Source organism: Nothoprocta perdicaria, unplaced genomic scaffold (genome assembly GCF_003342845.1).
Source record: "Nothoprocta perdicaria isolate Ctin4 unplaced genomic scaffold, notPer1 scaffold_24, whole genome shotgun sequence".
Classification (NCBI taxonomy): Eukaryota; Metazoa; Chordata; class Aves; order Tinamiformes; family Tinamidae; genus Nothoprocta; species Nothoprocta perdicaria.
In genome coordinates this window covers 1,484,341-1,504,292 of record NW_020455466.1, presented here as the reverse complement: position 1 = coordinate 1,504,292, position 19,952 = coordinate 1,484,341, and the positions used below count along the sequence as shown (strand labels likewise).

The 19,952-nt window shown below is 47.8% G+C and overlaps 1 protein-coding gene across 2 annotated transcripts; it reads left to right on the top strand.

The window, feature by feature from the left end:
- Positions 1–446: 446 nt before the first annotated feature.
- NQO2 (N-ribosyldihydronicotinamide:quinone reductase 2) lies at positions 447–14,105 on the top strand. 2 transcript variants are annotated; one of them, XM_026039763.1, is made up of 7 exons: positions 447–505; positions 1,022–1,067; positions 2,716–2,880; positions 5,563–5,693; positions 7,332–7,445; positions 12,132–12,233; positions 13,263–14,105. In XM_026039763.1, exons 2-7 carry the CDS (start codon positions 1,061–1,063, stop codon positions 13,434–13,436), a joined length of 693 nt encoding a protein of 230 aa, XP_025895548.1. In that variant the 5' UTR covers positions 447–505; positions 1,022–1,060; the 3' UTR covers positions 13,437–14,105. The 2 variants fall into 2 exon arrangements, with proteins under 2 accessions (XP_025895548.1, XP_025895549.1); XM_026039764.1 differs by lacking the exon at positions 7,332–7,445.
- Positions 14,106–19,952: the final 5,847 nt, after the last annotated feature.

Genomic DNA, 19,952 nt, shown 5'->3' with positions numbered 1-19,952 from the left:
TCCAGAGCTACATCAAGCCGTGCAGAGCGACCCAGGTGCATTCCCGAGCTCCACCTCAGGATGAGCCYGGGCTTCTGCAGGCCCTGAGGGTGTTTGGACACGCGGGCCGGAGGGCAGCGATGGGGCTCCTTGATGGGGTTCCTGGTGCCAGGGCTGCGTGGAAGGGGAATGGGCCCACCCTGGCAAGGGGAATGGGCCTGCGGAGGGGCCGCGTGTCAGCAGGGACACGGCCAGTGCCCACGCAGGGGCGGCACACATGCCGGATCCCTGCCGTAGCGTATGGGTTATGTGACACCCCGCAGCGCACATGGGCAGCCAGCAAGGGCGGCAGGGCGCAGCCCGGCACCAGCGGCGCGGGCAGCCGCAGGGCCCCGGCGGAGCTCCCTGACGCCCGGCGGGGCGGTGCTCCATGCTCGGGAACGCGCTGCCCTCCCCTTCCCGGCCCTTCTTCCCGGCCCTTCCCGAGGTGGCGCAGTCGCCTGCGGCCCTGCGGAGCCCACACCGGGTACAGGGCGGTGGGGAGGGCGGTGGGTGCTGTGGCCGCCCCCAGGCCCAGGCGCAGGCCCGGGCTTGGGCTCAGGCCACGCTCACAGGCGCTGCTCGGCCGGGCTGCGGCTCTGGCTGCAGGGGCGGCTCTGCGGCGGGTTTGGAAGGCAGCGGAGAAGGACGGGGAGCCCCCTCCTCCTCCTTGGGGCAGGGGAGGACACGCTGTGCTGGTGCAGCCCGCGGATCCGCGTACGCGCTGCCTGTTCTGCGCGGAAGCCACGGGCATTTGCGTTCGGGGCGAAGCGCGCGAGCCCGCYCGCGCTGGCAGGCGGTGCGGCCGGGCTGGGTGCGCCAGGAGCAAGGGCCAGGAGCAAGGGCGTGGGCCGGGCCCGCTCCGGGCRGCGTGGCCTTGGGGAGCGCCCTTTGCCCCGTGCAGATCCGTGCCACGAGCGCGCTGCTGGCGGCGAGGGGCACCCGTTCCTTCTGCCTTGGCCTCCCCGCTCGCATAACCCACTGCTGTCATTCCCATTCACAGGCCCTGCTGGATTCTCACACCACTACCTAGTTTGAGAAGATGGCAGGTAGGAGCCACATAGTAACGAAAATGCATTCGACCCGGGTCCCTGGTGTGCTAGTAGCTGCAGTGCCCTAAGAGTTTAGCTGGAATATTAAGCTGCCATTTCCTTTAAAGCACTGGAATTACTCAAGTGGCTCAAACGCTTTTGAAAATTCTAGTGTCTCCAAACACTGTGTCTGAGAGCCCTCAACTCCACCAAAATTAAACCAAACTAACAGCTTGCAGAATTACTCTTTCCACTTTGAGCTGCTTCCATCTGCGACCACTGAATTGCTTAATCAGTGGTGAGAGAACAGGAACTGCAAAGATATAGTGGTTTTTGATATTCCAGAAAAAAAATACTGAGCAAGAGAGCAGTAATTTATTTAAACTGTTGTTTAAACACTTTAAATAAACTACTATGGTATGCATCTGTTAATTGTTATATTTATGATAGCACCTGATCACAAATTGTAATGGTCTTTTGGCAAAGTTGTTGTTTCGTGAAGGACACTCAATGTCCACTGAAGAAAGAGCTGCCTCTTATAACCCCGTGTATAAAAATGAGATATTGTTTTTTTTCAAGTCCTCAGCTCAGATSCTATCAAGTACCTCTGATACCTCAAAGATGGTCATCTGGAGCAGACAAGCCTGGTGTCCACTGCAGAAATTGAATTCAGGGGAGCTTTTGTGTTGACTGTTAGGAATCAAGGGCTCAATTAACAGTTCCCTGGAATTTCCCTGGAACAGGCTGTCCAGAGAGGTTATGGAGTCTCCTTCTTTGGAGATCTTTAAAACCCGCTTGGATGCAGCCCTGTGCCACATGCTCTAGGTGACCCTGYGTGAGCAGAGGGTTGGACTAGATGACCTCTGAGGTCCCTTCCAACCTTGGGCATTCTATGATTCCGTGATTCTATGAATTTCCTTCTCTGCAGCATTTATGTATAAACTACTGTTACGCCTCTGAAATATTTCACGTTCCCTTTTCTTTAGTGATAAATAGTTTTTTAGAGATTTATTAACATTGAATGGTGATTCCATTTAAGTGCTCTGCCTGTACCCAAGAAGATTATGTGTAAGTAAGCTCTGATACACCTTATTGCATTAATTTAAGAAGCTGCATCCCTACCYGTCCTCTAGTCCCTCATTTTAGCTTAAATGCATTTTATCAGTATGCACTTACAAGGAAGGCATGTTGATTTCAACTGAAGCCACTGTGAGGATGCCAGACTGGGAGAGAAAATGGGCCTGTTTTGCTCACATCCCAACCCTCACACTAACACAGCACTAATCTGACAGAGAGGTGGGCTCGGGAGCTAAGTCAGCAGAAATTTTTCCCCTCTTGGGCAAGGGTTTTGGAGGGAGGTAGAATCAGATGAGCACAAATGCTGCCTCTAAAACAAACCAGCTCAGAGCAGGAGTGGGGCATGGCTTGGATTGAGCATCGCCGAGTAGGGCAGTGCAGCCTGCTGTGGAAACATGTTCATAGTCACTGACATCCACCTAAAATGCCTGGTGTATCACAAGGTTTTTGCAGGTTGGCATTTGTGGATGAGTTCCTCAGCAAGATGGAGAAAACAGCACAAAAGCCTGAACAACCAAGCCCTGACTTCAAAAATTGCTTCCTACTGGCCTACCTATAAGGTGTCTTCTGCTTTTCCTTCTGCCTCCAGGGAGGAAAGTCCTAATAGTCTATGCACATCAAGACCCCAAGTCTTTTAATGGATCTCTGAAGAGTGTCGCAGTGGAAGAACTGAGCAAACAGGGCTGCAGTGTCACCGTGTCTGATCTCTATGCAATGCAGTTTGAGCCAAGAGCAACGAGAAATGACATTGTTGGTGAGACTACCCAAAACACATTTTTTCAACAATAAGAATGAGATAATCTTTCTTCTTGTCTGTCCTGCTGCATGAGCAATTTAAAAGGATACCAAAAAATAGTTGCCTTTTCTTTATGCTGTTTACTCTTTGACAAACAAGACACGTGTTTTTCTTTTCAGGAAGCACTGACTAAGCAATGTCAGTGCTGGGAAGCCAACATGCATTATTCTGACTTAACTAAATACATTTAGCAGAAATGATTCCTCAACAAACAAAATGTGAAATATCTATATTTGTAAAACAGCATTTTGCCTTTAGACCAACGTGAATGAAGGAAAACACTATTTTTGTAATATTTGCAAGCAAATGAAGAGGCCCTCTGAAAACTACTTTCTCTTAAAGAACAGTATTACAATGCATTCTGCAAATTACACGTTTGGGCTTTTGAGCTGGTTTGGCACTTGCCTGTATTGATAGTCTATGATTACTAAAAATGGTGCAGATAGGCTTGAGACACATAGTAGTGCTGTTATTAAGCTTATATGATATTTTCATGAGTAAGCATGTCTGCTGTACTCTTAATAGCATTTATATTCAGTATTTTTCAAGTTCAGAAAGCACAAAGCCATAAGATAACCTGATGCAGCTGGCCCTGTCTCCTTGAAATCAGAAAGAAATAGCACATTTGTACCAGCACTGACTAAAAGCAGAACCCTACTGCCAACCAGACTTGGGCTTTTGTGTGTGTCCACTCCTCGATAGGACCCTTGGCTCACAGTGACATTTCTGAGAGGGGAAAATGCATTTGCCCACATGTGTTCAGCACCAATCCCTGAAGTCTGTTGCATGTACCCTACTGTGCTATATTGGAGTTTAATTCACACGTTTACTACTTCTACCTGTCTTCCTTGTCCTTCTCCTTGAGGCTGATGATCTACTAGTGGAATCAGCAGGAATGAGTACATATGTGTGACTTGGACGTATAGGAATCACCTTATCCAGCTGTGAGTGGAATCTGCCAAACCGGCCAATATTTGTTCTCTGGCACCTGCCGAGTTTCCCAGTTACCTGTGTAATTCTTGTGGCCCTGCAGTGGTTTCTATAATCCCTATTGCAGAGGCAGAGCAATTACCAAGTGACATCTTAAATCACCTATCTGCACTACTGAAGGGTAGAGCCAAGCTTAGGCCTTCCTTACTGCACTTATATGTTACTACAGAAACATCAAAACTTTATTACMCTTAGATACCACCTTCCTCTCTGGTTAAAATCAAATTACAATCTGCCAGCTGCAATGATACTGAATATTCATGAAAAGGAAAGTGGGAAAAAATAGAAAGCAGTAACTCAATTTAGAAATTGAGTTCACCAAGGCGAAGTCATGTCTGACGAACCTCACAGCCTTCTATGATGGGAGGACTAGCTGGATGGATGAGGGGAGAGCCGTGGATGTTSTCTACCTTGACTTAAGGAAGGCTTTTGACACCGTCTCCCATAATATCCTCATATGGAAGCTCCRGGAGAGTGAACTAGACGAGTACATGGTGAGGTGGATCGAGGGCTGGCTGGATGGCARAGCTCAGAGGGTGGTGATAAATGGGGCCGAGTCCAGTTGGAGGCCTGTGGCCAGTGGTGTCCCCCAGGGGTCAGTRCTGGGCCCTAGCTGTTCAACTTGTTTATCAATGACCTGGATGAGGGCACGGAATGCACCCTGAGCAAGTTTGAAGACGACACCAAGCTGGGTGGAGTGGCCGACACTCCGGAGGGCTGTGCTGCCATCCAGAGGGACCTGGACAGGCTGGWGAGTTGGGCAGAGAGGAACCTCATGAGGTTCAATAAGGACAAGKGCAGGGTCCTGCACCTGGGGAGGAATAACCCCAGGCACCAGGACAGATTAGGGGTTGACCTGCTGGAGAGCARCTCCACGGAGAGGGACCTGGGAGTCCTGGTTGACACCAAGTTGAGTCAGCAGTGTGCCCTCGTGGCCAAGAAGGCCAATGGGATCCTGGCCTGCATCAGGAGGAWGTTGCCAGCAGGTCAAGGGAGGTGATYCTGCCCCTCTCCTCAGCTCTGGTGAGGCCGCACCTGGAGTACTGTGTGCAGTTCTGGGCACCCCAGTATAAAGGCTTCTCGACCCAAGCTTCTCGACCCAGGCTTCTCGAGAGGGTCCAGYGAAGAGCTACGAAGATGATGAACATCTCTCATATGAGGAGAGGCTGAGTAAGTTGGGCCTGTTCAGCTTGGAGAAGAGAAGGCTGAGAGGAGATATGATTAACATGTATAAATACATGAAGGGAGATTGTAGGAAGGAGGGGGCCAAGCTTTTCTCAGTGGTGGCCAGTGATAGGACAAGGGGTAATGGGTGCAAGCTGAAACACAGGAGGTTCCATCTCCAGGTGAGGAGGAACTTCTTTMCTGTGAGGGTGACAGAGCAGTGGAACAGGCTGCCCAGGGAGGTTGTGGAGTCTTCTTCTCTGGAGGTCTTCAAAACCCACCTGGATGCCAYCCTGTGCCACATGCTSTAGGTGYGCCTGCTTRAGCGGGAAGGTTGGACTAGATGATCTCTAGAGGTACCTTCCAACCTTGAATATTCTGTGATTCTGTGGTTCTGTGAAATGTAGTGTGAAGTCTGTATTTAATTCCTGTTTTGCTGCAGCCCTAGAAACAGAGCTGGCAATGACTACTCACTGTCACCCGCAGGTTGCTTACACAACTCGGAAGTGTTCAACTATGGAGTTGAAACACGGGAAGCCTACAAGAGAGGAGAGTTGTCCAGTGATCTGATTGAAGAGCAGAAGAAGGTGCAGGAAGCAGACTTACTGATTTTCCAGGTCATTATTTTAAATTGTATTAAAATATGAGTTGTAATGTACAGGATTAAACAAAAGAGAAACAATAATAAGTGAGAAGATGAAAGTTTTCAATAGGAACATTGAATTTGAAAGRACTTAAAACATGAGGTAGTTCTACCCTCAGCACAAAATGGTTTGCAGGCAATTTCTAGGGGTGAAGGATTTTCTGATACAGGGTGTATTTTAACATATCAAAAGTACTGGATGACACTGGTGAGCATGCTGTTTACTCTTTGACAGACAAGACACGTGTTTTTATTTTCAGGAAGCACTGACTAAGCGATGTCAGTGTTGGGAACCCAACATGCATTATGTTGTGCTAGCACGTTGTGATCTTTCCACGTAAATAATGACTTCACGGTAAGGGTTGTGGAAACAGCTCCCTAGAAGGCAGTGTGGGCTCAGCAGCGCTGATCAGCCTGACCTGTGACTCATGTGCCAGGGCTGCACATGTGCAAGCGGCAGCAGGGCTGACAGGGGCATTAAAGGGGCCCCCGGAGCGTCGCCTTCGGGAGCTCACGTGTGGTACAAAATGAAAATAGTCCATCGAAATGCACAGCCCAGCTGTGAGCCTTGGGCATAGCCTGTGTATATTCCAATGTTACATTCTAGATTAAATTTAGAATGTGATGATATATGGAATAAATACTTCACTGTAAGACCTCATCACTTTCACAATAGGCTTTCTTAGTCTCAGATAAGTGTAATAAATTGTGGAGGAAGTGGATGCTTCCTACTTTCGGTCTTTAAAATGGTATGAAGTGTTCACACAAAAAACAAACACAGAAGCAAAAGTGCTGAAACATGCTGTGGAATAATTTAAAATAAACTGCAGACTAAACTGCCCACTTCTACAACTAATAATGATTGCCCAATTTGAATTAAGCCACGTGCACATTAAGCCCTTACAGAATGCCTTATGTGATGTGTACAAAGGTTTAGGAATAACATCCTTGAGCAGCAGTCCACAAAGCATTCATGAGAGTGCAAATAAGACTTGATAATTTTAAGCTATGGTCCCATGGGCTAAATAGAGGTTCTAGGAATACAGAGGCCTCCTGCTAAAGAGGAAGTTTTCCTCTCAGTAAAGCAGTAGTGAATCTGGATCACCCTGTCGGTAGAGTATTAAAGAAAGTAACTCATTGATAAGAGTCTATGACATTTTTCTTGGAAAACTATCAGATTAGAAGTGATCACAAGATGTCAGTGCTGGTAGTAAGACTGTGTGTGTGTATGTTGTGGCTGTATTTTCCATTTGGCAGTATGTTGTTAATGCATTTCAGCAATGGGTGACACTATTCTGTACAGACTGTACAGTTTGAATCAAATGGCAAGTTCCCGCTGCATCACATTACAACCTTAATTTATTAATTAAGCTCTCACATTCACCATGCTGTTCAAAAAAACCTACAAATGCACAGGTTAAGTACTTGAGACTACTAACTACAAAAATCATCTGAATTCATTTTGCCAAACCTAGTTAACTGCCTCTCAACGGAGGACTGGAAGAAAACATTTACAAAATCTGAATGGATAAAGATAATAGTATGTTGCTTGTAGACTAGGCTTAAGGATGTCTCAGATTCTGTATTAACAAGTAATTTACTTTTTGCCAAGTTTCCCTTGTATTGGTTCAGTATGCCAGCAATTATGAAGGGCTGGATGGACAGAGTCTTGATCGAAGGATTTGCTTTCCAGTTTCCAGATTGTTACACTTCCAGTTTGCTCAAGGTATGTTTTCAGTTTTGCTTTATTATGATCAAGGTCTGTGCAGTGATCTTTAGGTCTTTCCCTTCCAATGCATTTGCATAAAACTCTTAGTTCAGACTGTCCTGAAAATAGATGACAGTTTTTTCTATGGAGGAGCAACTTATTTTCTGACGTGTCTGGATTTTTCAGGTCCTCCCTGAATTTAGACTTACAATACCTAAAGTCTTTGAAGTTGAACTGCTTAGCAATCAAAGTGTAAATCATATCTAAGCAGCACTCAATAATTGCTTYAGCAGTAAGACAGGCAGATAAAGAAACTCTCTTCTAGTCCATCAGCAGACCACCTTCCCTTAGCTTTCTCCAAAACACCTTCCAAATATCAGTCTTTTGCAATATGTTCCAAGAGCCAATGGTCTAATGATGGAGATTTCAGCTGAAGTAGATTAGAAGATGGTGGATTATCCATGGCCAAACACACCAGTACAGACTAGTGGAGGCTGTAGGAGGTCAACATCTTAACTTCTTTCTTACAAACAAGCAGATAYTGCACAGCCTTCCATGCACTGAGGTATTCCTGGAAGTACCTCAGTACTTCCAGAGTACCTGGAAGATTAAGCAGAGAATCTACATAAGCTTCAGCTTTAAAATAAAGATTTTTCAGGAAAGTATAGGGGAAAAGTTTGACCTACAKATTAGTGACAGACTTTTCTTTTTGTTTATTCTACAAAAATTAAGAAATGTCACAGGCCTGTAGCCCTTCAACTTTAGCCCTCCCTTCAACTTTAGCCCGAAAATATAAAAATATTTTAAGGGACAAAATATTCTGGCATGCTTAAAAAGCAGGACACAATAATTGAAGGTGAGGTAGAAACTTTGTGCCCACTCAAGTCTGGAAAAAAATAAAAAGAAAAGCTGTATATATGACTGCCTCACTGAGAGGAGTATTCCCCAAGCTTTGTAGCTGCAGGCTGATTGCAGACTCAAGGCAACTGGGATACTGCAATGAGTCACAGAATGTCAGAGGTTGGAAACGACCTCTGGAGATCACCTTGCTAAGGTAACCCTGGAGGTGACCCTGGTGGTCCTGGAGGTTCTAAGGTGACCCTGGAGGTCACCTGGAATGTGTTGCACAGGGTCACATCCAGACGCTTTTCCAGAGAAGGGAAGTTCACAACCTCTCTGATCAGCCTGTGCCCAAAGTGCTTGGTCACCCTCAGTAAAAAAGTCTTTGCAGTGTCCAGGAGGAACTTCATGTGTTTCAGTTTCTGTCCTTTGCCTCTTGTCCTGCTGCTGGGCAGCACTGAAAAGAGTCTGGCCCCATCCTCTTGACACCCTCCCTTGGATGTTTATACACATTGATAAGGTCCCTGTGAGGGTGCACTCTGTCCCTTCATGCAGGTCTATGCCTTGAACTATAGAAGCTAAARTCAAGAGGATAGATGATGAGCACAMGTCTATGGGATACAGAATCAGAAGAAACATGGGATTTTTGGAACATCTGATGAAGGAAGTCTAAAGAACACAAACTGTACTCAGCTTGCTTCTTGGCAAGTGACYAGCAAGTCCATATTTGAAAAGGTATTGCTGTAGCATTCATTTTCAGCTTTCAAGATAGAGAAGAATAGAAATATATTCAGGCACACAGCCTGTCCTAGACGTAGTCTTCCAAACATTTCATAGGTGAAAGCAGGTTTAGTCATAGAATCATAGAATGCTTAAGGTYGGAAGGGACCTCAGAGGTCATCTAGTGCAACCCCTCTGCTCACGCAGGGTCACCTAGAGCACGGGGCACAGGGCTGTGTCCAAGCGGGTTTTAAAGATCTCCARAGAAGGAGACTCCACAACCTCTCTGGGGAGCCTGTTCCAGGGCTCTGTCACCCTCACTGTCAAGAAGTGTTTCTTTAAGTTCCTGTGGAACTTTTGGTGTCTCAGTTTGTGGCTGTTTCCTCTAGTCCTGTCGCTCTCCACCACTGAAAAGAGGCCGCCCCCCTCCTCCTCACTGCCTCCCTTGAGGTATTTATACACGCTGATCATGTCCCCCCTCAGCCTCCTCTTCTCCAGGCTGAACAGGCCCAGCTCCCTCAGCCTTTGCTCATAGGGCAGATGTTCCAGGCCCCTGATCATCCTCGTAGCCCTGCACTGGACTCTCTCCAGCAGCTCCACATCCCTCTTGTACTGGGGAGCCCAGAACTGGACACAGTCTCCAGATGTGACCTCACCAGGGCTGTGTATAGGGGGACAATCCCCTCCCTCGACCTGCTGGAGACGCTCTTCTTAATGCACCCCAGGATCCCGTTGGCCTTCTTGGCCACCAGGGCACACTGCTGCCTCATGGTCATCCTGTCATCCACCATGATGCCGAGGTCCCTCTCTGCAGGGCTGCTCTCCAGCAGGTCCACCCCTAATCTGTACTGGTGTCCAGGGTTATTCCTCCCCTGTTGCAAGGACCCTGCACTTGTGCTTGAACTTCATGAGGTTTCTAACGGCCCAGTTGTCCAGTYTGTCCAGGTCCCTCTGGATGGCAGCACCGCCCTCAGGGCTATCAGCTACTCCTCCCAGTTTGGTATCATCAGCAAACTTGCTGAGGGAGCACTCCAGCCCTTCATCCAGGTCATTGATGAATAAGTTGAACAGGACCGGACCGAGGACCGACCCCTAGGGAAACCGCTAACTACAGGTCTCCAACTAGACTCCGTGCCACTGACTACCACTCTCTGCACCCTGCTACTGAGCCAATTCCTAATCCACCTTCCTGTCCGCTCATCTATCCCACACCTTTGGAGCTTGCCCCAGAGGATGCTGTGAGGGACGGTGTCAAAAGCCTTGCTCAAATCCAGATAGACCACATCTACCGCTCTGCCCTCATCTATCCAGCTAGTCACTCCTTCATAGAAGGTGATCAGGTTAGTCAAGCAGGATTTCCCCTTGGTGAACCCACACTGACTACTCCTGAGCACCTTCTTGTCCTCCATGYGCTTGGACACAACAGCCAAGATGAGCTGTTCCATCTCTTTTCCGGGGAGGGAGGTGAGACTGACTGGCCTGTAGTTACTCGGGTCCTCCTTCTTGCCCTTTTTGAAGACTGGTGTGACATTGGCTTTCTGCCAGTCCTCAGGCACCTCCCTCGTTCTCCAGGACCTTCTGAAGATGATGGCAAGCAGCTTGGCTATGACATCCGCCAGTTCCCACAACACCCTGGGGTGTATCCCATCAAGGCCCATGGATTTGTGGGTGTCGAGTTTCCTTAGATGCTCTCTGACCCACTCTTCCCCTTCCCAGGGCAAGCCTTCCTCTCTCCAGCTCATTTCTTGTGTCCCTAGGGCCTGGGATTCTAGAGGGCTGCCCCTGACAAACACCGAAGCAAAGGCGGCTTTCAGCAGCTCTGCTTTGTCCGTGTTTTCCGTAACCAGGGTACCCACCCCATTCACTAGTGGACCCACGTTCTCCCTGACCTTCCTTTTGTTGTTGATATATTTGAAGAAGTTTTTCTTGTTACTCTTAACATCCCTTGCCAGATTCAATTCCAAATGAGCCTTAGCTTTCCTTGTAGCATCCCTGCATTCCCTGACAACATTCCTTCATTCTTCCCAAGTGGTCTGTCCTTTTTTCCACATTCTATATATTGCTTTCTTCTGCTGGAGTTTTGCCAAGAGCTCCCTGCTCATCCACGGAGGTCTCCTGCTCCCTCTGCCTGACTTCTTACGCACAGGGATGCACTGTTGCTGGGCATGGAGGAAATGTCGCTTGAAAACTAACCAGCTCTCCTGGGCCCCTCTTCCTTCTAGAGCCCTAGCCCATGGGATCTTTCCCAGCAGGTCTCTGAAGAGGCTAAAGTTGGCCCTCCTGAAGTCCAGGGTGGCAAGGCTACTTACTGCCCTGCCTCCTCCTCGTTGGATCTTGAACTCCACCAGCTCGTGATCACTGTAGCCAAGGTTACCCCCCACCTCCACATCTCCAACAAGGCCCTCTCTGTTTGTTAGTACGAGGTCCAGCAGCCCACCTCTCCTTGTCAGCTCCTCCACAACCTGCGTCAAAAAGTTGTCATCRACGCACTGCAGAAACCTCCAGGACCGTTTGTGCCTCGCTGTGCCGTCTCTCCAGCTGATGTCAGGGAAGTTAAAGTCCCCCAGGAGAACCAGGGCCTGYGACCGTGAGGCAACCTCCAGCTGCCTGTAGAAGGCCTCATCAGCCGCCTCCTCCTGGTCAGGTGGCCTGTAGCAGACACCCACCACAGTGTCTCCCACGTTGGCCTGCCCTTTAACCCTTACCCACAAGCTCTCCACTCCCTCATCATCCACTCCCAGGCTGAGCTCCATGCATTCCAGTTGCTCTCTCACATACAGARCAACTCCACCACCTCGCCTTCCCAGCCTGTCCTTCCTAAAGAGCACATAGCCCTCCATGACAGCGCTCCAGTCGTTAGAGCTATCCCACCACGTTTCTGTGATTCTGTGATTCCTAGTCCTGGTATCAGTAAATGCAATTTCTTTTCCTTTTAACTCGTCTCTGTCTAACCCCATAGCACGCACCCCATAGGCGCAGGTCTTGCAGCTGGATCTCACCGCCACCATTGCTTGAAAGGTCAGAGGGGAAAAAACACCCTCCTTCAGAGATTCGTGCTACCCTTGTTCCCCTGAATATCTCTTGAACTATTTAGTCATTTTTCTTTGAACATGCCTACCCTAAACATGGTTTTCTTAATTCCAGAATAAATTAGCCCTGTTTTCTTTCACCACTGGAGGAAGCCAAGAGACGTATACAAAAGGAGGTATCAGTGGTGATATTCGCTATCTCCTATGGCCCATGCAGGTATAATATGAATATTTGCTTGTTATTTGCCTCAATTTTTACTATGAAAATTATTGTTAACATTTTTACTATTATTTATTTTTATAAAGTATATAGAAATAGTTCAGTTGTCAGTTCCAAGCAGCCTCAGTTTATAAGTTGGCCCCTAAAATCCTGAGAAAACAGAGTTTTAAAACTGCTTAGTGCCCTTTCCTCRAGACTGGAGCCTGGGGAAGCCTCAGAAGCTGCCTGCTTTTGAGGTCCTCTGGAGCCACAGGGTAGCTCTAGCATGAGATGTTGTGCTGTGTTCCCTATAACTCGTGGAGGAATTTGGGGGGGGCATTCACACAGGATCCTAGTGCTCAGGGTCAGCAACAGCTAGCATGTCTCCTCTTGTTGCTGCCCTCTTGCCAGAGGTAGCAAACATGTTCTGAGAAGGTTCAGGTGGGGAGGCCAATGGTGGCAGCTCCCCCTTGATGCAATCCAGCCCCTCTGGCCTTATAAGCCCTGAGGCCATCCAGCTGCCCTGCCTTGCAAGGCGTCGTAAACTGCAAGTTCAGCTACAAACAGGTCAGGAACAAACAGAGGGAAGACAGTGAGCTGAGCTGGGCTAAAAGGCTCTAATGCTCCTACAGAATAGGGGGGCTAAACTGGAGACAAAAGGTTAAACAGTTTCAGAAGTAGGTGAGAAATGTAGTAGAGTTCTGGTACAGTCCATGGAGATTCAAACAGGACAATGAGGATTGGACTGTGTGGGATGCATGCATATGGCAGCTGAGGATTAGAAATAAATTCTGTAGAGCAGAATAAGTGAAGTTAGCCTTGGTTTTCAGGGTATTGCATGTCATTCTACATAATGGCCAGCCTTTTCCGACTCCTAAGATAGGTAATGAATTTTCCAATCCATTTCTCTCTCCCTTTTGTTGACAAATGTGTGGTACCAAAAATGTGTTTTATATTGGGTTTTAGATCAGAATCTTCTATATTCTTGAACTGCAACTGAAAAAATGGCTATTTTCTGAGTCATTTCTTTGTTTCCTTTGAGTCTAGCATGGCATCATGCACTTCTGTGGTGTCAAAGTCCTTGCTCCTCACATCTGCTTTGCTCCAGAATATGTCTCTGAGGAGGAAAGGAAGAAGATGCTGCTTGCTTGGGCCCAGCGTCTGAAGACTCTTTGGAAGGAGGAACCCATCGACTGCTCTCCTGAATGGTATTTCAAGTAATACTCAGGCACAGCACTATGGAATTAGAATTTTTCCTTTTTTTTGTGCTTTATCTAAATATTTAAATGAATAACTAACCTCATGGCTTGAATATATTACAGATACCTTTCTTGTGTTCTATAGCTAGGAGTTTAGCTGACGATATACCATCTATCTTCAATGCTAGGTGCATAACTCTATTACCCTAAAACATGGGTAGGATGACCTCCTGTCTACTAGTGGCTAGTAATACAAGCAGTATTTTCTTGCAGATTTTATTCATTATGAAACAGTAAATTGCTTTGCCAAATTTGTTTTAACTTTTTGCACTAGCAGTGATTTTGTTTCACTGTCCTGGAAATACTCTGCCCCGACTCAACATAGCTGTGGCACAGGATATACAGCCGCATAGGGACCTAGACAGCTGGAAGCTTGTGGTCAAGCTTTACGCTCCTGCACACATTAAAAACTATATTAAAGCAATATTAAAGCTGCGACAGGTAGAGCTTTCTAAAATCAAGGAGATGTCCCAGTTTTTGTTACTTTGAATAGAGTTAAAAGGGAACCGAATCTAATCCCTGCCCCTTCCTGCGAGTCAGTCCTGCCATTCGGGCTCGGAGGTCCTCGGATGCACCCGGCTTCCTCAGCGTAGGTGGGGACCTCCCCCTCGGGCATGTCCAGCATAGCCCACTGCAATGGCCCTGCAGGAGCCCTGGCCTGGGAACACTGCGACTGCCTGGCTCCTCATTTCTGGGAATTTTAACTTGAACTTCAGTGGAGTGATTTGGATGCCCGAGAATGGTTTGCTTATTTATTTCTGCATAAGGCAAAGGGAAAATTTCTTGCCTAGCTTTACAGTTTCTTACCCTGGTCAAATCATGTCACAGCCAGCTTTGCATTTTGCTATTAAAGGAATGTACCTGGAATAAGAAACACCAATCTTCTGACTCACTTTCAAATCACTCTGCACGCAGAGCAAGTGTCTGACGTGTGTTCCTTGCATCAGCCTTGTTACGTGCTCACCTTTATGTAAGGGCTTATGGGGGACATCATGTGGAGCCCTGGTTCTGGAGGGGCAGTGTGAACAACTCTGTCAGACTGGGAATTGCGAGAGCGGAGGAAGACACTCATAGTCCTGTTTGTCACTCTAAGAAGTGAATGGCCACCTCCAGCAGGGACAACACGGACCCCTGGAGGAAGTGCTGTCCCAAACTGTGCAGCTTTCTGCTGTCGTGTGTGTGACTCAGTCCTCGGGATGTGCAAGCAAGCAATTGCCCTGCGTTCAGAGCTCTTGTGCGTGAAAGTGGAGATGAAGCAAATGGAAAAATCTCTAAAGAGTGAGAGGGGGGAAGGGCACATTCCTGCCTAAAAGAGTTTAAGAACAGTTTCAAATTACATGAAGAGTGAAACAGTGAGTAATCAATCCTTTTGTCTTTCTTATGGTATTTAATCACTTTCCGCCATGAAAATAGTCTCTTTTCCAGGCTGTAAAGTCCTGCCTCCCCTCAGAGGCCATATTTTCATACATTAATTCAGAATATTTTTTCCTTATGTATGTCCATACCTCTATATGCCTTGAGTTTCACCTGCCCAGTCCCTCAGCTGTTACCCCAGAACTCCTCACTGTCTGCTTTCCTTCTCCCGCTCATCTCAGTAATCCCTTCACCAGAAGCCCTTCTCAACCTCGCTGTTCATCTCCTTTTACACCACAGCACTGACCCTAGCAGAACTCCTCTCGTAACCTCCCTCTCGTCCAAGAGCCAAGCATTTATTTGCCCTCTTTGTCCTATTTTAAGGTCCCATGATCTTCCTTTGTAGTTTTTGCCTGTCTAGTTTCTTGAAAAAAAATAGAGCCCTGCGCTGGAGAGAGTCCAGCGCAGGGCTACGAGGATGATCAGGGGCCTGGAACATCTGCCATATGAGCAAAGGCTGAGGGAGCCGGGCCTATTCAGCCTGGAGAAGAGAAGACTGAGGGGGGACCTGATCAGCGTGTATAAATACCTCAAGGGAGGCAGTGAGGAGGAGGGGGCGGCCTCTTTTCAGTGGTGGCCAGCGACAGGACTAGAGGAAACGGCCACAAGCTGAGGCAGCAAAAGTTCCACAGGAACTTAAAGAAATACTTCTTGACAGAGAGGGTGACAGAGCCCTGGAACAGGCTGCTCAGAGAGGTTGTGGAGTCTCCTTCTCTGGAGATCTTTAAAACCTGCTTGGATGCCACCCCATGCCCCATGCTCTGGGTGACCCTGCGTGTGCAGCGGGGTTAGACCAGATGACCTCTGAGGTCCCCTCCAACCTTAAGCATTCTGTGATTCTCTGAAAATATGAAATGTTGTCAAAAGCCACTTGGAAGTGCAAATAAACTGTAAGAGTCAGATCACCATTCTTCACAAGCCCTGACTACTCCAAAAGTAAATTCTTCAGGAATACCATTTCAGTTTGAAGCCACTATAGGAGGGCATCATTTGCAGAGGGGATCAAGAGCCATAAACCTCCACAGTCCTCTCAGTCCTGGTCTCCTCGTGCAGAAACTGTTCCATGTCCCTCATAACTATTTTATTCGCCCGCTTTTTCTTTCTTGTCTAGCCGCACTGCATGTGTTCTGAGAGGAGCTAGCCAGAGCTGGAAGCTGCATTCAGGGTTGGGACACATACCAGACTGAACTGTACAGGCTGAATATATGTAATAACTGGTTAGTTTTTCCTCAGTGGTTAATAAGGAGAGAAAAAGGAAGTAGTAATAATAATGCCTTACCAACACTGGAAATGTTAATAGCCATTTTAATCTAAGGAACGACTGCTCTGCTAAACCGTTTTATACTGAGAGCCAAAAGGAGTCCTGCCAAGACAGCCATTCAGCAGAGTAAAACTGGAATTTGGTAACTTGTATCAATACTCCAGGCTGGGGAGAAGGGTACTAGTTGAAGGCACTTTCACGTTATGGTTAGCCTGGCTCTTTGCCTTCTGTTGGTGCTGGTTTTCCTGTCCCACGTGCTTTCAGGCATCACTCTGGTCATTTTGCCCAAAGATTTGTTCCAAAAGTCAGAACTGTGTTTAATTTATTTGATGAAGTATTCTGAAGTGGCAAGTGAAATATGCTTGCAGCTACAGAAAAACATCCATAAACTGATAGCTCCCCATCTGATCTATGTTATCAAGAAGCCTTATAGTCTAGGGAAACCAAGATGAACTTTTTCCCTTAAGGCACTTCTAATCCAAGTATTAAATACTAAACACTTAAAGGCAGATGTAGACAGTCCCTTCTCTGGTTCAGCTTTGATTCCTGCAGTGACTTCCTTGAAGTTACCCATCTGCTTGCAGAGGAATATACTTTGCCATACATTAACCATCAAGAAGTTGTGCTGAAGGAAAGAACAACCAGGAGTAAATGTTATGCAAAATTCATATGCAAATTAAAAAAAAAAGATCTTGTTATGTTAAAAAATGTTTTAAAGCCAAAAAACAAACATCAAGTAGCCACCGGTGTGACAGACGACCCCAAGAGCAGGGAAGGCTTCTCCCTGGGCTCCTGGGCTGCGGTGCCGGTTGTGCACTGCTGCACACGCCAGCCCTCTGTGGTTTCTGTGGAGTGCACTGCCCGTTTTGTTGTGTTGTTGGGCAGAAGTAGCTAAAACCCTGGCTTCTCCCTGCGAAACTAGTTATACCGCTGTCAGACAGTAGCGGCTAGTGCTTTAGCTTCACAGACTACTGAAAGCTCACAGACAAATCACAGAATCACAGAAGGGTTAAGGTTAGAAGGGACCTCTAGAGATTGTCTAGTCCACCCTCCTGCTCCAGCAGGGACACCCAGAGCACGGGGCACAGGGCGGCATCCAGGCGGGTTTGGAAGATCTCCAGAGAAGGAGACTCCACAACCTCCCTGGGCAGCCTGTTCCAGTGCTCTGTCACCCTCACAGTGAAGAAGCTCTTCCTCACATGCAGATGGAACTGCCTGTGTTTCAATTTGTACCCATTACCCCTTGTAATGTCACTGGCCCCCACCAAGAAGGGTTTGGTCCCATCTTCTTCACACTCTTCTTCCTCCCTACATTCTCCCCTCAGGTATTTGTACGTGTTGATAAGATCCCCTCTCAACCTTCTCTTCTCCAGACTAAGCAGACCCAACTGACTCAGTCTTTCCTTGCATGATAGATGCTCCACTCCCTTAATCATCTTTGTCGCTCTCCGCTGGACTCTCTCTAGAAGCTCCACATTCCTCTTGTGCTGGAGAGCCCAGAACTTCCCCCAATACTCTGGGTGCAGCCTCACCAGAGCTGAGGAGAGGGGCAGGATCCCCTCCCTTGACCTGCTGGCAAATACCTGCCGAGGGTTTTGTCCAGCAATCCTCGCTCTCCACAGTGCTCGGGTAGGGTATTGAGCCTGGAATTAACATTTCAGCATTGACTCTTCTCTGGAGCTGGGAGCATCCTGGGCGAGGACACGCTCCCCCTTGACACCACGCCTCAGTGGTGTCTTTAGCTGTGGGCAAATAGAGCAGCCTCACACTCAGCCCTCACCAACGCAATCCCTGCAGAGCTCCCCTTTCCTGGGGGACAGAGAGCTGGAAACTTTGTGAACAAAATCCGGACCTTTGTACATGTAAAAATGTGAACAAAAATGTTGAAGCCAACTAGAGCAGGACTTCACAAGTGAATAGGAAGGAGTGGAGAACTTGAAAGCTCTGTAGCAAAATATATTATTAGTCTTTAATAATAATAATCTCATCTGGGACCTGACGGGATGCACCCAAGAGTGCTGATGGAACTGTTGGGAGTTATTGCTCAGCCTCTCTCCATCATCTTTGAGAGGTCCTGGAGAGCAGGGGAGGTGCCAGAGGACTGGGAGAAGCCAACATCACTCCAATCTGCAAAAACAGCAAAAGGGAGGAGCCGGGCAACTACAGGCCAGTCAGCCTCACCTCCGTCCCTGGAAAGGTGATGGAGCAGCTCATCCTAGAGAGCATCTCTAGGCATACGAAGGAGAAGAAGGTTTTGAGGAGCAGTCAGCATGGATTCACCAAGGGGAAGTCATGTCTGATGAACCTTATAGCCTTCTGTGATGAGATGACTGGCTGGATGGACAAGGGGAGAGCCATGGATGTTGTCTACCTTGACTTCAGCAAGGCTTTCAACACCATCTCCCATGATATCCTCATATGGAAGCTCCAGGAGAGTGATCTGGATGAGTGCATGATGAGGTGGATCGAGGGCTGGCTGGATGGCAGAGCTCAGAGGGTGGTGATAAATGGGGCCGAGTCCAGTTGGAGGCCTGTGGCCAGTGGTGTCCCCCAGGGGTCAGTACTGGGCCCAGTGCTGTTCAACCTGTTCATCAATGACCTGGACGAGGGCACGGAGTGCACCCTGAGCAGGTTTGCAGACGACACCAAGCTGGGTGGAGTGGCCGACACTCCGGAGGGCTGTGCTGCCATCCAGAGGGACCTGGACAGGCTGGAGAGTTGGGCAGAGAGGAACCTCATGAGGTTCAATAAGGACAAGTGCAGGGTCCTGCACCTGGGGAGGAATAACCCCAGGCATCAGTACAGATTAGGGGTTGACCTGCTGGAGAGCAGCTCCACAGAGAGGGATCTGGGAGTCCTGGTCGACACCAAGTTACCCATGAGTCAGCAGTGTGCCCTCCTGGCCAAGCAGGCCAGTGGGATCCTGGCTGCATGAGGAGGATGTTGCCAGCAGGTCAAGGGAGGTGATTCTGCCCCTCTCCTCAGCTCTGGTGAGGCTGCACCTGGAGTGCTGTGTGCAGGTCTGGGCTCCCCAGTATAAAAGTGACCCAAGCTTCTCGAGAGGGTCCAGCGAAGAGCTACAAAGATGATGAACATCTCTCGTATGAGGACAGACTGAGTGAGTTGGGCCTGTTCAGCTTGGAGAAGAGAAGGCTGAGAGGAGATATGATTAACATGTATAAATACATGAAGGGAGATTGTAGGGAGGAGGGGGCCAAGCTTTTATCAGCGGTGGCCAGTGATAGGACAAGGGGTAATGGGTGCCAGCTGAAACACAGGAGGTTCCATCTCCAGGTGAGGAGGAACTTTACTGTGAGGGTGACAGAGCAGTGGAACAGGCTGCCCAGGGAGGCTGTGGAGTCTTCTTCTCTGGAGGTCTTCAAAACCCACCTGGATGCCATCCTGTGCCACATGCTGTAGGTGTGCCTGCTTGAGCGGGAAGGTTGGACTAGATGATCTCTAGAGGTCCCTTCCAACCTTGAATATTCTGTGATTCTGTAAATACCAGGAAGATATCTCAGTGTTAGGTCACTTTTCCATTAGGACACAAGTGTTTTGTGGTTTAATTTGTTATGATAAAAAAATAGGTAATGTTTCCACATAGCCTCAGTCTAGCACTGTGGAATTTCAATACTGTTTGATTTATGGTTCTAATGATGCAACAGAACCTGAAAATCTAACATATGTAATTGGCAATCACAGTTTTTATCCAACTGACAATAAAAGCAGCTACATTAAAAAAAAAAGAAAAAGAAAAAAAAAGAAAAGAAAGCTTTTGGAATTTTAGATAGTTACATTTTTTTC